The sequence below is a fragment of the Equus quagga genome, chromosome 10 (assembly GCF_021613505.1).
Source record: "Equus quagga isolate Etosha38 chromosome 10, UCLA_HA_Equagga_1.0, whole genome shotgun sequence".
In the NCBI taxonomy this organism is placed as follows: Eukaryota; Metazoa; Chordata; class Mammalia; order Perissodactyla; family Equidae; genus Equus; species Equus quagga.
This window is the reverse complement of record NC_060276.1, coordinates 89,468,294-89,483,752: the sequence shown is the minus strand read 5'-3', so window position 1 is coordinate 89,483,752 and position 15,459 is coordinate 89,468,294. Positions and strand designations below refer to the sequence as shown.

Here is a 15,459-nt window from a genome sequence, read left to right as displayed (position 1 = left end):
GGATAAAATTGTAATGAAATACTTTTGAAATGGTCAAAAATGTCTTAGCAATGATGCTAGGGAAAAGAGAAGTTGCCTTTTTACAACCTTTTAATACAGTCCTTCTCCTTTTTCTTCCAGGTAGTCTATGCCTTGTTAATGCCTGCTGGTGCACCTCTGGCTGATGATTCCTCTGATTTTCAATTTCATTTCTTGAAGAGTGGTGGCCTACCCCTCGTTCTGAGTATGCTAACCAGAAATAACTTCCTACCAAATGCAGATATGGAAACTCGAAGGGGTGCCTACCTCAATGCTCTTAAAATAGCCAAACTGTTGCTAACTGCCATTGGCTATGGCCACGTTCGAGCTGTAGCAGAAGCTTGTCAGCCAGGTGTGGAAGGCGTGAATCCCATGTCATCGGTAATACCGACGTTTTAAAAATCTTCTTTATAACAACAGATGGTGATTTTTAAAATTAAACTCAGCAACTTTTAAAGTATACAGTTCAAAGTAGATTCAAAATGTTTCAAGTTCCATTACAGTGGTACCTCCTTTTAGAGATTTCCTTCTCTTAAATTATATTTGTATGAAAAGTGCAAGCGCTTTTCACTGACTACACTCGGAGAGGACAGTTCCCCACTGCCCCCTTACATCCTGTTTGACTTTCAATTATTTTAAACCCAATAAAAGTTCCAGATGAATCTCTTGTTAACTTGTACTTGGCAGATGCATAGAGACACAAATGGTAATAAAGATGCCGTTGAGTTGGCCTGTTGCCAGCGTCTCTTCCCACCCTGACGGGCTTCAACTCCAGTTTGGAGCTTATTTTGACTCCGTCTTTGCCTTGGTGGCATGTTGGATCCATTTCTCCGAAAGTTCTCAAGACATGCCAGAATTTGATGCCTATTAATGAGAGGTCAAACTATGCATGTAATTCTGACTAAAATTTGATTTATTTGCAGCATTAGTTTTGGTTTACCGAGTTACTGACAGAAGATAAAATCTTCAGTAATATAGATTTTCTTTTTTAGAAATGGCTTAGATCTTAGAGAGCTTGGAATGTTAGTGAGATATATTATCAGATAATATCACATGGAATTGTGATAGCACTTATAATAGTTCTAGGTGTGATAGTGATACTGTGGTTATGTTTAAAAGAAAGAGCTGGGGCTGGCCCCATGGCCGACTGCTTTCATTCACGCCCTCCACTTCGGCAGCCCAGGGTTTCCCTGGTTCGGATCCTGGGCGCGGACATGGCACTGCTTGTCAGGCCATGCTGAGGTGGTGTCCCACATGCCACAACTAGAAGGACTCACAACTAAAAATACACAACTATGTACTGGCGGGCTTTGGGAAGAAGAATATAAAAAAAAAAAAGGGCTTCCCTCTTTTTTTAAAAAAATAATTGCTGAAATATTTGCAGATGAAATTATCTGATAATCCAGGATCTGCTTCAGAATAATCCTGGGATAGAGAGGGGATGGAAAGTGAGGGAGAGTGGCTAGGTAAAACAGTTTTGGTTCTCTGTTCGTAATTGTTGAAGCTGGGAAATGGGTACATGGGAGTTCATAATACTATTGTCTCCACTTTCATATATGTTAGAAATTTTCCATTAAAAAAGATAATGAAAAAGATGAACTAAGTTTTATATTGTTTTGTATTAAGGGTCCCATATTTATTAGGATAAGAAAAGTGGTTCTTTCTAAGATAAAAACAGGTTCTTATCGTGATCTCTGACACAGGTGCTTAATGAAGCACACAGAAAACAATTACAATGCTTTCCCTCTTTCACTTTTCTCCAATATTTATTCAGAAAATGTGCCACTGTAGATACAAAGGTACACGATAGCCTCTAGTCTTAAAGAGCACACAGTCAGTAGGGAGCTAAAAGCAAAATTAGTACAACAGACATGTCTTAAATACTGTTGTGGAAATACAATATAGAGAAAGGGGAGTTACAACTTGAAAGGCAGTCTGAATTGCCTCGCTTAAAAGTTATATGTTTGTTCTTGGGGATTTAAGAAGTTGGTTATGCTAGTCAGTAAAACACTGGTACCTTTCATACATTAGTATTTTCATTCTGTCACTGATATTCCTTAATCTTTCTCCTGTTCAAAGGAGAATTTGATGACCAGAGGGAATGGGACCAGGGTCTGCCCAGGAGCAGCATGTAAAAGATGTGGAGTACTTGACTGAATCTCTAGATAGGGTTGGAACCAGTTAGTCCAGTTACAAGTTATGCTGATCCCAGATGAAGATTGATGTAGAATGCGGGTTTGCAGAGGGATAATGTGGCACTCCAGTGCACAAGAAAAAGAGGAAACCTACGTTGCTGGCATTGTGAAGTGCTTTTTGTGTAAGTCACCATGGGTTGTACAGTGCATGTATGGAAGGAGGTTATCCTAAGGGAGTGATGATGGGTGAGGAGCAAATGATTGGGTCTGGTTAAGTACAAATTATTTTCTCCAGGTGAAATGTTATCTTTTTTCAGGTCAACCAAGTTACTCATGATCAAGCCGTGGTGCTACAAAGTGCCCTTCAGAGCATTCCAAATCCATCATCTGAATGCATGCTTAGAAACGTGTCAATTCGTCTTGCTCAGCAAATATCTGATGAGGTTAGTATTAAACCTTTAAAGCTCTGAAATCCTAGAAGGTTTATTTCTTTCTACTTTTGACCCTCTCTTTAATTTAGAAAGAGCCCTTACCACAATTTGGTGCTTGATTTTCCTAGGCCCACTTACTTTAATCACTGTCTCAGTCTAGATAAAATTCCCTTAACGTGAACTTTATTGAATATTAATATTAGTACTTTCTGGTTTTGATTATCTTTATGTACAATAAACAGCATCATTTTAAAGTATATAATTCAATGAATTTTGACAAATGCATGTATGTGTGAAACCACTGACGCAATCAAGACACAGAACATTTCCATCACTCTTTCCATATGCCCCTTTGCAGTCCATTTTTCTGTCTCCCTCTGGCTCCAGGTAACTACTGATCTTTTCCACTATATAGTAGTTTTCATTTTTTAGAATTTTATGCAAGTGAAATATCATACAAGTGTGTGTGCTTTTATGTCTGGCTTCTATAACTCAGAATAATGGCTGAGAATGATCTGTGTTTTGCGGACCATTAGTCCATTCCTTTTTATTGCTGAGTAGTATCCCATTATGAATATTCCACATTGTTTATCAGCGTACTTGGTGAAGGACATTGGATTGTTTCCCCTTTTTGGCTGTGAATAAACCTGCTGCGAGCATTCTGTACAAGTGTTTGTATGGCCATAGGTTTTTATTTCTCTTGGGTAAAAACACTAGGCTTGCAATGGTTGGATCACCTTTGTAGTCTTTTTAAGAGTCTTCTGAAAGTAGTACAGTAGTCCCCCCTTTTCCTCAGGGAGACATTCCAAGACCCCCAGTGGATGCCTAAATCCTCGAATAGTGCCAAACCCTATGTACACTCTGTTTTTTCCTATATGTACATATGACTATGATGAAGTTTAATTTATAAATTAGGCACCGTAGAAGATTAAAAACAGTAACTTCTCTTCAGCATATCCGAATTATCAGCATCACTACTCTTGCACTTTGAGGCCATTATTAAGTAAAACAAAGGTTACTTGAACACAGGCACTGCGATACTGAGACAATTGATCTGGTAACTGAGGTGGCTACTAAATGGCTAAAAGGCAGGTAAGGTATACCGCGTGAATACGCTGGCCAAAGGGATGATTCATGTCCTGGGTGGGATGGAGCAGGACAGGGAGAGATTTCATCACACAACTCAGGATGGCGCACAATTTAAAACTTATGAATTGTTTATTTCTGGAATTTTCCGTTTACTATTTTTGGACCATGGTTGACTGCAAGTAACTGAAACCTCGGAGAGTGAAACCGCAGATAATGGGGGGACTACTATATAGAGCCAGATAATAACTTGGAGAGCATACTTTTTGGTGTTGCTCTTAAACTAAACAATGGGACAAAGGCAACTTGGGAACCTAAAGACAGTGGTACTCCTTCACAGCCCTTCCTGTTTCCTTTACAGGGAGAGGAAACGTTTTTGCTTTTCTAATGATTATTCCACTCTCACACTCTGTCAATAGTTTTAATTACTCTTTATCTTGCAGGCTTCAAGATATATGCCGGATATTTGTGTAATTAGAGCTATACAAAAAATTACCTGGGCGTCAGGATGTGGGGCATTACAGCTAGTATTTAGCCCAAATGAAGAAATCACTAAAATTTATGAGAAGGTAAGAGTTACCACAGAAATATATTCCTCTTAAATAAATGTTTGTGTGTGAGGCTGAATTATGATGTCTGCTATCTTTAAAAATCCAATCATTTGCATCTTAATGATCGAAAATTAACTAGTAGCTATAATTAAGATGAGAATACAGTAAAACTTTACTTTGAAAATAAAGTACTTCAGAATCCTGCCATGAGCCTCCCCCCCCCCCCCCCCCCTTTTCCCTCTCCCCCCAGCCCCGGTGCATAGTTGTATATCATAGTTGTTAAGTCATTCTAGTTCTTCTATGTGGGATGCCACCACAGCATGGCTTGACGAACGGTGTGTAGGTCCACCCCTAGGATCCTAACCAGTCAACCCTGGGCTGCCAAAGCAGAGTACACGAACTTAACCACTACGCCACTGGGCCAGTTCCCTCCTTTTTTTTTTCCTTTCTTTTTAATATGCAACAGTTTTTTCTACTTCTCACTGGGGCCAGACATAATTGTCTCATACTAAATTTACTTCGTCCCATTCTCTTTATTCTTCTTTGATCATCTTTCTGTCCTGTGTGAATTTTAGTTTAGGTAACTGTCAGTTTTGGTATCGTGGCATTTAAGTATTTTTGATTCTCTTAAAGCAGTCAAAAGTAGGAAGAGTATCAGTCGATTAGGTATCATCCCTGACCTCTCGTTAGGGTTAAGCAAATTATTTGCAGAAGAGAGGCTCTGTTTAACTCTGATTTCTTATCATTTGTACCTGCCTCTGAAGCCACTGCTGCATATTTAGAAGAGGAAATTAAGTTACAGGAACTTTTCTGGCTGGGTAGAGCTTACCTTTTGTGGCCAGCATAACCCTGATTTGCCCAGGATATATGTTGGTGTCCTCTGGTATCTGTCTGGTATAGTGCTGGCTGTTCAGTCAGCTGCTCTTCCAATGCCTATTCATTTTCAGGCATGTACTGTAGTTATTTTTGAAAAAGTAAGATTAGAATTTATTAGCTATCTACGCAAGTATATTTTAGGTTATAAAACCTTCAAAACCTTCCTAAACAATTGTCCAAGGCAATTGCTTTCAAATAAAATGGCACTGTAGGTAAGCTACGTAATGGAACCCAGCCAGAAATATCTAATTGCACTGCTGGAGTGGTTCTTGAGAAAGGAATGATTGTTGGTTCAGAAGGTCTCCAGGAGCCTGAAGCACAAAGAAGCTGGTGATGTGCTCAGTGGGTTCCTTCGGCCCTCCTTGGGACATAGCAAAATACTGTAGTTAGACTTCACTGTCTATTATAGTCATTTCCATACTATTCCAAAGGGGCCTCAAGAGTTGCAGGAAAGAGGCCGAGGCCAAATGGTTTAAACGAGTAGGTAAGTTTTAAGCACTAACTTGAAGTTGTATGAGATTTTTTTCTTAAATGCATCTCTAGGTAATTTGCCCGACTGTAATTTTACAGACCAATGCAGGCAATGAGCCGGACTTGGAAGATGAACAGGTTTGCTGTGAAGCATTGGAAGTGATGACGTTATGTTTTGCCTTGATTCCAACAGCCTTAGATGCTCTTAGTAAAGAAAAGGCTTGGCAGACATTCATTATTGACTTACTATTACACTGTCACAGCAAGTAAGTGTCCTCTTTAATTGTAATAAACTTATTTTTGTAAGCAGAAATGAGTTAATTTATGCTGGCAGAATTTATCCCAGAATTCAAATATTTATTGTCTCCATAGCCCATTAATGTTTAGGAAATTTTTATTTAACCATGTTTTGTGTAGAGCTAAATTTGTTTGGTTTTAGTCTCTGCAAAATGCCAATGTCAATTGTCAAAGTAAAATTAATTTTTCTTTAATTTCAGAATTTAGTTTTTCCTAAGAGGTATATATATTTTAAGCCATTTTTAAAATCTGGTTTACAAGATTTAAATAGGATATCAGCTGCCTATCTCGGATACCTAGATGACCAAGTTTCTGGGTTTTTTTGGTCTTTTTTTGTTTTTTATTGAAGTTAATTCAGTATGAAATTCACAAGGCAGGTTTATGGTAAGAACTGTACACTTTACACTGAGAGTTAAGACCAACTATAAAGCCCTAATTTCAAGAGCATTTAATTAATTACATTTATTTTGTTTCGGGCTTCTGTTTATTCATGTTGGTCAGATTTTTAGAAAACGTTGGTTTCCATCCTCTTATGTCAATCTCATCCTGACCTTCATAAGGTAACTTTTTAAACTCGAGTGCTAATTAGTGCCACTGTTATGTGTAATTAATCTCTTATATACATTTTGTGAAAAGAGAAAATGTTCACTTTGTTTATTCTGTCACATGCCATTGTGAGGAATCCCTGATGAAAAGCTATTGTAAAGTCAAAATAAGTATTCTGCTAAAATGAAGCCTAATGATAAGTGAAACTTTTTTAAAAAAAAATGTACATGATATAAGGGAGTAGGTTCAACCTGCTAACTCCAGAGGATGCTATAAAGTGATTTAGTGGGCCTCAAGTGGGAATGTCTATTATTTTAGAAATTCCTTGGTAATTTCCTTGAAGACATCTAGTCCAGCCTATTCAGAAAATCCTTTAACAGGATCCCCCCCAGAAAAGGTTGAGCTTGCTATCTCCTTGAGAAGACGTTATCATCATTGGCCAGCTATGTATGTTACGAAAGATAAATAGGTTGAGTAAGTCCAGTTGCATTTAAAGAGGAAAGATGATTAGCTAACAGTTTAAATCAAGTCAAACCTGGAGGTAACAGATTTCTTATTTTATGTTGATTTTTTAAAAAAATCTTAAACTATTTAGGGAACTTATTTCACTTCCTTGGCTACTGAGCATTAAGGAACTTGGTTTAACAGGTTCCCTCTACCCTTTGTGAAAATTCCCCTTGTAGGAAGTTAGAACCGTTTCTCTCCTCTCCTCCCTGAAACTTGGCACACAATGAAATACTGTACTGTAGCAGCACTTTGTCTCGTTACGCCTGTCATCCTGTCTTCAGCACCAAAGGGAGTCTTCTAAGCTTAAGATCTTTTTGAGCTTTAGGTATCTGATTTTCTTGTCTAGTACTGATTCTTACCCTGCCCTGTAGTTTTCAATCATGTTGTAACCTGACCTGAACATTATTTGTTATCATTGCCTTTTTAAAATCGGAATCCCGAAACACATCTGGCCCCGAGGGTTTCAGATAGGGATTGTGGGCATATATACACGAGGCTGCCCTTCAGGTAGGGTTTATACTTGAATAATCGCATTACTAACCAGTATAGCTATTTACAGATCATTTCCCACATAGATTTTCTCACTTAATTCTGTAGCAACTGAGAAGTAGATTTTGCTGATGGAGGGCCTAAGACTGAAGTTAAATGACAAGGTCATATCTCTTGAGTTCTAACTTATTTCTGCCACACAATCTGACTCTGTGTAATTATAATCCCCCAGCAAATTATATGAGTTCTTACGGTGTGCTTAGCAATTGTCAAGCTTGTCCAAAGTCAAATAAGATAGTTTCTGCACTCGAGGAACTTTGAGACAGAAATTAGTGTCATAAAAGGGAAAAAGTGCTTTGGAAATCGGAGGAGGAATTCAAGTTATTTTCTTCCTGGAAGGAGCACAAGTGAAGGTTCTGTGCAGAATGTAGCATGTGAGCTTATGTTTGCATAAGATTTATGTGTGCATAAAAATGGAAGATGGACATTGGTGGTGTCCTCTCTCACACCTTCACTCCCCGTTGTCTTGTTTTTACTTCGTGTATTTTTGGATTCCATACACTTTTCTCCTTGCTACTTCTTCCCCTGTCTAAGCACCCAGCGCCCATTACCTGGACAACTGCAGTATCCTTAATCTTCCCACGCCTAGTGTTGCACGACTAAGGTGTTACTCTGATCTGTGGACCACACTGCAGACCAAGTGATCTTTGCAAAATATGATCATGTTGTTTTCCTGCTTAAAATCTTTCCATGTCTTCCCATTGCCTTTAAATTAAGTCTAAACATTTAAATTTGGTTTATAGGCACTCCACAATTTGACTCTTGGTTCTAATCATAAGTTTCAACTTAAATGCCACATTTTCCATTAAGTTTTCCTTATCCCCAGACCCGGAAGGTTTCCCAGACATCTGTTCCTATTAGATGAGATCTGCTTCCACCTCGTAACACTGACTTTATTTTATTGTAATCTCTCACAATCAGATTTGTATTCCTTTAGGTGGATATGGTTTTTTCCAGCCCCTTCCAGCACCCGTTGCTTTATACCCTGCCTATTTAACTCCTTGTGTTACCTCTCTGATGCATGGAGGCAGTTGAGTTTGCCACTCCTGGCGTAGTGCTTTCAGGACAGAGCCGAGTAGCCTGGTTTGATGTGTAGAAAAGAGGAGTAAAAGATAATACTGTAAAGGAGATTAGTAGGAGTCAGTTTACAGAAAGCCTTTGACGCTGAGATCTAAGTAGTGTTAGATTTTAATATGGTAGGCAGTCTCATTGTTAAATAATTTATCGAGTACCTATTATGTACTAGGCTCTATTCTAACTACTGGGGATATAACAAACAAAACAGACAAAATGTCAGCCTTCTTGGAGTCTACATACTATTGGGGGTGAGGAGTAGGGAGGGAAGACATACAGGAAAATATGTTGTGTGTAGGTAGTAATAAATGCTATAGAGAGAAATAAAGCAGGAAAGAGGATAAGGAGTGGGGGCTTAGTGTCATTCGGTTTTATATAGGATAGTCAGAGAAGGCTTCCCTAAGCAAGTGACCTTTAAACAAAGCTCTGAAAGAGTATCATTCGTGTAGAGAATGGAGGAAGTGTGTTTTAAGCAGAAGGAACAACAGGTGTAAATGTCCCAAGGTAGGGACATGCCTGACATGTTAAGGAACAGCAGGGAGCCCAGTGTGGCTGGAGCAGAGTGCATGAGGGAGGGCACTTGTAGGGGGTGAGATCACAGAAGTAACAAGCAGCCTGTAAGGATCTTAGACATCATTGTGAGGACACTGACTTTTACCCTAAGTGAGATTGGAATCCATAGGAGGGTTTTGAGCAGAGGAATGATGTGGTCTGAGTTAACGTTTTAAGTTTGTTCTGGTTGCTTTGTTGAAAATAAGTTATAGAGTGGCAGGAAAAGCGGACTGTTTCATTAATCCAAAGAATAGATGACAGAGACTGGAAACATGGCAGTGATATGGTAGAAGTGGTAAGAAGTGATCAGATTTTGAGTATTTTGTGAAGATACTGGCAACAGGATTTGTTGATAGACATGTGTTTCATTTGAAGCGTTAAAGAGGTCTGCATGTATGACAGGTTTCATCAGGAACTGACAAGCACCAGCTCTTTATAGACCCCTACTCTATTGGGGCTGCATGCCTAACTTTTTAAAAAATAAACTAGGGCAGCATGAATAACATAATACCTTTGAAAATCTGATAAACATTAATGACCTTATCCCAGAAAACTAGGCACTCTTGACTTCGATTTTCTTGGGTTCCACCAAACTCAACCCAAAGCTTCTAAAGTCCTTCTGGTTTATAGGACCATGTACGGGTTTCAGAAACCTAAAAAATATCTAGGAAGAGGTTGGTACACAGAAGATTCAGGTTCTTTACATTGAACTGTAAATTTGCGTCTAAGCTCTCTGTCAGCTAGCACAAAGACGGAAACATAGCTAACCGTGAAATGTCGTTTGTAATGTCTGTAAGATACACAAATGCTTAAGTTAGCACACATCTTCCATATGTCAGATGTTGTTCTAGGTGCCAGAAACTCTGGCATCAATAAAGCAGAGCCCTGCCCTGAAAGAGGTTACTTTCTACTGGAGACAGACCACCATCTTATAAACAAAAATAGTATTTATACATTTGATAACCGGTTCTTGGCACCTAGTGAATGCGAAACACTATTCTAGATTCTAGAGGCATGGTAGTAAACTAAATAGATGATGTCTCTGCCAACTTGGAGCATTTATTCTAGTAAGATCCATAACAATCAGGGAAAATTCCCGGTACTGGGACCAGAGACAAGTTTTTCCCATGGGTCATCACAGAGGGAATATTGTATAATACAGTGGTTCTCATCTTTAGTGTGCGTTGGAATCATCTGAAGGATTTATGAAAATACAAATTGCTGGGACCCACTGTCAGTGTTTCTCATTCAGCAGGTCTGAGATAGAGCCTGAGGTTTTGTATGTTTAACAAGTTCCCAGATGATCCTGATGCTGATGTGGGGACCATGCTCTGGGAACTGCTGGTATAATCTAAGGGACATATGCAGCAATGTCCTTATTGTAATTGCAGCAGAATTCCTGTAGAGTTGTTTGCCTCAAAGCCCAATTGAATAAAAATCCTGTGGAAGGCCAAAAAGATGCATAATGCTCACTGTAGACCATCCTGTACCTAGAGGAGCGTTTCCAGCCTGTTCCAAAAAAGGGGTATTAGAAGGTATCCCTCAAACTCTTCGGTGGCAATTTGAGACTATAGTTCTTGACGCACAGCCTAAGTTCATCTGTTATGTGTTGCTGGCTTAAGGGAGTGTTACCTCATATTTTTACTTAGAATTTACCTACTCCTTATTCCCACCCCCACCCCCAAGAGAGAACAGTGTTGGCATCTTTTCTTTTTTTTTATTTCAGAACTGTTCGCCAGGTGGCACAGGAGCAATTCTTTTTAATGTGCACCAGATGTTGCATGGGACACAGGCCTCTGCTTTTCTTCATTACTCTGCTCTTTACCGTTTTGGGGGTGAGATCTTTTAATATGTTTATCAATGTAATTCCTTGTTTAAACAAGGAACATTCAGGAATTTATGGTTTTAGCTGATATTAAAGTTAGAGCAGCTGGGGGGTGAGGTGACTGGGCACATCTGTATGGTGATGGATAGTAATTAGTCTTTGGGTGGTGAACATGGTGTGGTCCACACAGAAATCGAAATAGAGTGATGTACACCTGAAATTTATATAATGTTATAAACTAATGTTACCTCAATAAAAGAAAAAGAGAAAATCAAAGTGGCCCCACAACTTCGGAAAATGAGGACCAGAATATAGGTCATTGTATCCCCAGACCACTAGCTATTTTAGTAGTTGTTTGTTGTTATGGAAATAATTTTTTTATGGACAAATAAGGTTGAGCAATGTCTAAATTTTATTTTTCAGAATTTTGTTGTATTTGTCATTTTCGATGTGTGATCATAAATATTTTCTTTCTTACCTAAAAAAGTTAGAGCAGTCTATATTTATTTAATAAATAAAATATTAGTGATTTCCCATACTCTTTTAGTCACCTATTCTAGTTTTTAAAAAGTGGATTCTAAGCACGGACATAAAAAATTCATATTATTCTACTTTATTGTTTCAGAGCACAGCGAGAGAGAGAGCTAAACATTCAGGCGACTACTTCACTCTTTTAAGGCATCTTCTTAATTATGCTTACAACAGTAATATTAATATACCCAACGCTGAAGTTCTTCTCAATAATGAAATTGATTGGCTTAAAAGAATTAGGGTAAGTTGCATTAGGTACTGTGTTTACCATATCAATAAGTAGTATTTTATTAATAGTTTGTAGTTTTGAGCATTTTGGTTAAATGAAAAACACCAAAGAGTAATAAAAAGGACCAAAGAAGACAAGCTCTGTTGGTAAATAGTAGTAACTGATGATTCACAGAATAAATGCATAACTAGTTTTGTAAAATGCTTTGTTTTACTGGAGATTTGGAATACTGATTTTCAGCTGCTTCCATTTGAGAATCTTCGGCCTTTTTGCATATTTTCGTCTTTTAAAAAGAATTCTTGAATTGTTGTCATCAAAATATACTAGCACTTAATTTAACTCTTGATCTTAACACCTGATAATCTTAGAATTGTATAAGAATATATTTCTGAAGAGATTTGCAGCTTTTAGCATTTCTTCTAGTAGTTTGTAAAGCCTACTTCTAGAAAGTTCTAGAGAACTTAAACTTGCTTAGAATAGAAAAGTTTGGGGAAATCCTCATGTCCTTCCAGCCCTCTCTTATTCTGGCTTCTCCCTCCATCTCTACCTCCCTTTCGTAAGTTAGGCATTTGGCATTTTGTCTTTGGCAGGATGATGTTAAAAGAACCGGTGAAACGGGTGTTGAAGAGACGATCTTGGAAGGCCACCTTGGGGTAACAAAAGAGTTACTGGCCTTTCAAACCCCTGAGAAAAAGTATCATATTGGTTGTGAAAAAGGAGGTGCTAATCTCATTAAAGTAAGTTCTGTTGTCCTGGTCCTAAACTAGATATCATAACTTTCTAAATGTTTATTAGAAAGTTATATCATAACTTTCTAAATGTTTGTTAGCAAATCTGTCAGATTAATTTATAGTGTCATATCAGTATATTATCTTGATCTTTTTTCTACTTTTTAAGAATCAATGTGGAGGTTGTAGTAATGTTTAAAATATAATTTCTGAGTTTTGCATAAATAAAATTTCAATACAATGTATTTTATAAAGTAAATAAGCACTATTTTTCTCTTTGGAAAATCTGAATTTTTCACTGTGTTGAACTTTTCAAAATGAGATAAACCTCTGTTTTGTAAGATTGTGCTGCTTGTTTATCGTATTTCTTTAATGAGTTTCTTCACATACATTGTAACTCAAGAAAAAAAATTAGCATTATTTTTATTTAAAACCTAAGTTTTTTAAGTGTTACAATCAGATTGCTCTTGATGCTTAAATTTTTAGCCTGAGAAACTGGGTGTATTTGTTAATTATAGTAAATAGTGTTTTGAAGTGAGATCTTTTTGTTAGAAAATCCAAGTTTTCTGAGATGTAATGAGATCTTGAATTCTGATGGTAATTTAACATTATTTCCTTCTAAGAGACATTTTTCTTTCCTTAAAAAAAAATGTATATACATAACTTTCTGTATGTCACATATTTATATATAAATGTCATGTAAGTATGTATAATGTATAACATAGTGATTATATATGTCATTGTTAATACATAATCCTTTTTTCAACTCTTGTAGGAATTAATTGATGATTTCATCTTCCCTGCATCCAATGTTTACCTGCAGTATATGAGAAATGGAGAGCTGCCAGCCGAGCAGGCTATTCCAGTCTGTAGTTCACCAGCTACCATTAATGCTGGTTTTGAGTTACTTGTAGCATTAGCTGTTGGCTGTGTGAGGAATCTCAAACAGATTGTAGATTCTTTGACTGAAATGTATTACATTGGCACAGCAATAACTAGTAAGTATTTTAAAGTACAAAGTTGTGATGACAATTCTCTTATGTGTTCAAATCCTGTTTTCCTGTTTTTCTTTTAATAAACATCTTCAACTCATGTTTTTCTGTCTGCGAAGCTTAAGGATACAGTTGATTATAGTAAATCCTTAAGAACATGTCAGCCTATTTTTTGATACTTGTATTTCAGAATATAAGGATGTTTTTAATAACATTTTAGGAGATTCTGATTCAACTGTCTGCTTAAAAGGTTAGACCTTAGGCTATTTATTTTACCAAATCTATATATAGTAAGGCAGGTTTTGTTTTAACTTAAAGGGGGGTTTTTTGTTTGTTCATTTTTTCAAACTAATCCACACTTTGACTTATTTAGTTTTCAATAAGTTTAAACCCCCAAGGGGTATGGCATCCCAAGGAGTCTGTGTCCAGTGGCCCTGGCAGAAAGGTTGCTTTGGAATTTGGCACGGACCATGTCACTGTTTTCATGGGCATGAGTTACCTTTCCCCAGATTCCTCTGGTTTTGTTCAGTTTGCGGCCATGAGTCACTGTGTTGTTCTTTGCTTTTGTACACATGAGTACCTCTCTTAAATATGTAGAATTCAATTTCACCTTGGGCATGAACACCTTCAGTTTTAGGAAGAGGAGCTGTGTGCTCCCTCTGGTTTTATAGCCAACAAAAGATAGAAAAAATAGCCTTGGACCACAGCTTTCCAGATATATTTGCCGTTTTAGAAATCCTCTTCCCAGCACACCTCCACAGGCTCCAAGATGGCAGAAAGAGAAAGTCCACTTGTGTTTTCTGGTTTTTGGGTTTTTTTGGTGAGGAAGACTGGCCCTGAGCTAACATCTTTGCCAACCTTCCTCTATTTTGTATGTGAGATGCTGCCACAGCGTGCCTGATGAGCCATGGTAGGTAGGTCCACACCCAGGACCCACCTGGGTGAACCCGCAAACCCTGGGCCACTGAAGGAGAGTGTGCAAACTTAACCGCTATGCCACTGGGTCAGCCCCTTGTTTGTAAGTAGTACATTTGCATGGTAAAAATTTCAAGTACCAAAGACAGTATATACTAAAAAGTATGTTTCCTGCCCATTCCAGTCTCCCAGTCCCCCATTGATAACTGTAACCAGTATCCTCAGTTCATGTCTGTCCTCCCAGCATCTCTGTGTATGAAAGATCTTTTTTGTTTAGTTTTTTAACCACAGATTAGCATGTAGTACACACATTGTTCTTCACTTTCTTTTCCCCCAATATATCTGTGATTGTTCACTATCAACACACAAATATTTACCTAGTTTCATTTATTGGCTATATACCTTTCAGTTCAATATGCTATAATTTGTTTAACCGGTCCTGTAGACACTTGATAGTATGGTAGAGGGAGATGTATGGTGATTTACAATTCTCTCAGAACTTTCAAATCTACTATCTCATTTGCTCCTCAAAATATCATTGTGATTATAGGTAAAGCAGGTGTTACTCTTATTACTAAATTAAAAAAAAAATTAAAGTTCATGATGACTAAACAGTAAAGCTAAAAAGTAAGGTTAACACGTAGAAATCAGCATCATACCATCTTGTGAGATTGCCATAGAACAACTCCAGATAAAACGTGGGTTCGTGGATGCTGGGGTAAGAACCTGTGGAGTGGTACGTGTTCTTGTATACTTAGGTTTGTGGAGGGTGAGGTGCACGCTTGGAGCACTGCTTCAGGCAACTATAGGAGTGTGTACTTGATGGTGATGTTAATTTATCAACTAATAGAGCTATAAAAGTGGACAAAATGGTTGTATGCATACTACAAGAATCTTTTATCTTCTCTCAGCTTGTGAAGCACTTACTGAGTGGGAATATCTGCCACCTGTTGGGCCCCGCCCACCCAAAGGATTTGTGGGGCTGAAGAATGCTGGTGCTACTTGTTATATGAATTCTGTGATTCAGCAACTCTACATGATTCCCTCCATCAGGAACGGTATTCTTGCAATTGAAGGCACAGGTAGTGATGTAGATGATGATATGTCTGGGGATGAGAAGCAGGACAATGAGGTAAATTTTATTTA

At 37.8% G+C, this 15,459-nt stretch overlaps 1 protein-coding gene across 4 annotated transcripts in view; it reads left to right on the top strand.

Moving 5' to 3' along the window:
- The window catches only part of USP9X (ubiquitin specific peptidase 9 X-linked), a 147,624-nt gene that overhangs the window by 105,352 nt on the left and 26,813 nt on the right, over positions 1 to 15,459 (top strand). For 2 of the 4 annotated variants that reach the window (XM_046673909.1, XM_046673908.1), the window contains exons 23-31: positions 121 to 399; positions 2,471 to 2,596; positions 4,114 to 4,239; positions 5,668 to 5,834; positions 10,820 to 10,928; positions 11,544 to 11,690; positions 12,269 to 12,415; positions 13,182 to 13,404; positions 15,225 to 15,445. In XM_046673909.1, coding sequence (XP_046529865.1) covers positions 121 to 399; positions 2,471 to 2,596; positions 4,114 to 4,239; positions 5,668 to 5,834; positions 10,820 to 10,928; positions 11,544 to 11,690; positions 12,269 to 12,415; positions 13,182 to 13,404; positions 15,225 to 15,445 — 1,545 coding nt within the window. Of the gene's footprint in view, positions 1 to 120; positions 400 to 2,470; positions 2,597 to 4,113; positions 4,240 to 5,640; positions 5,835 to 10,819; positions 10,929 to 11,543; positions 11,691 to 12,268; positions 12,416 to 13,181; positions 13,405 to 15,224; positions 15,446 to 15,459 lie in introns of all 4 variants that reach the window. The other 2 variants (XM_046673907.1, XM_046673906.1) reach the window with 1 other exon arrangement.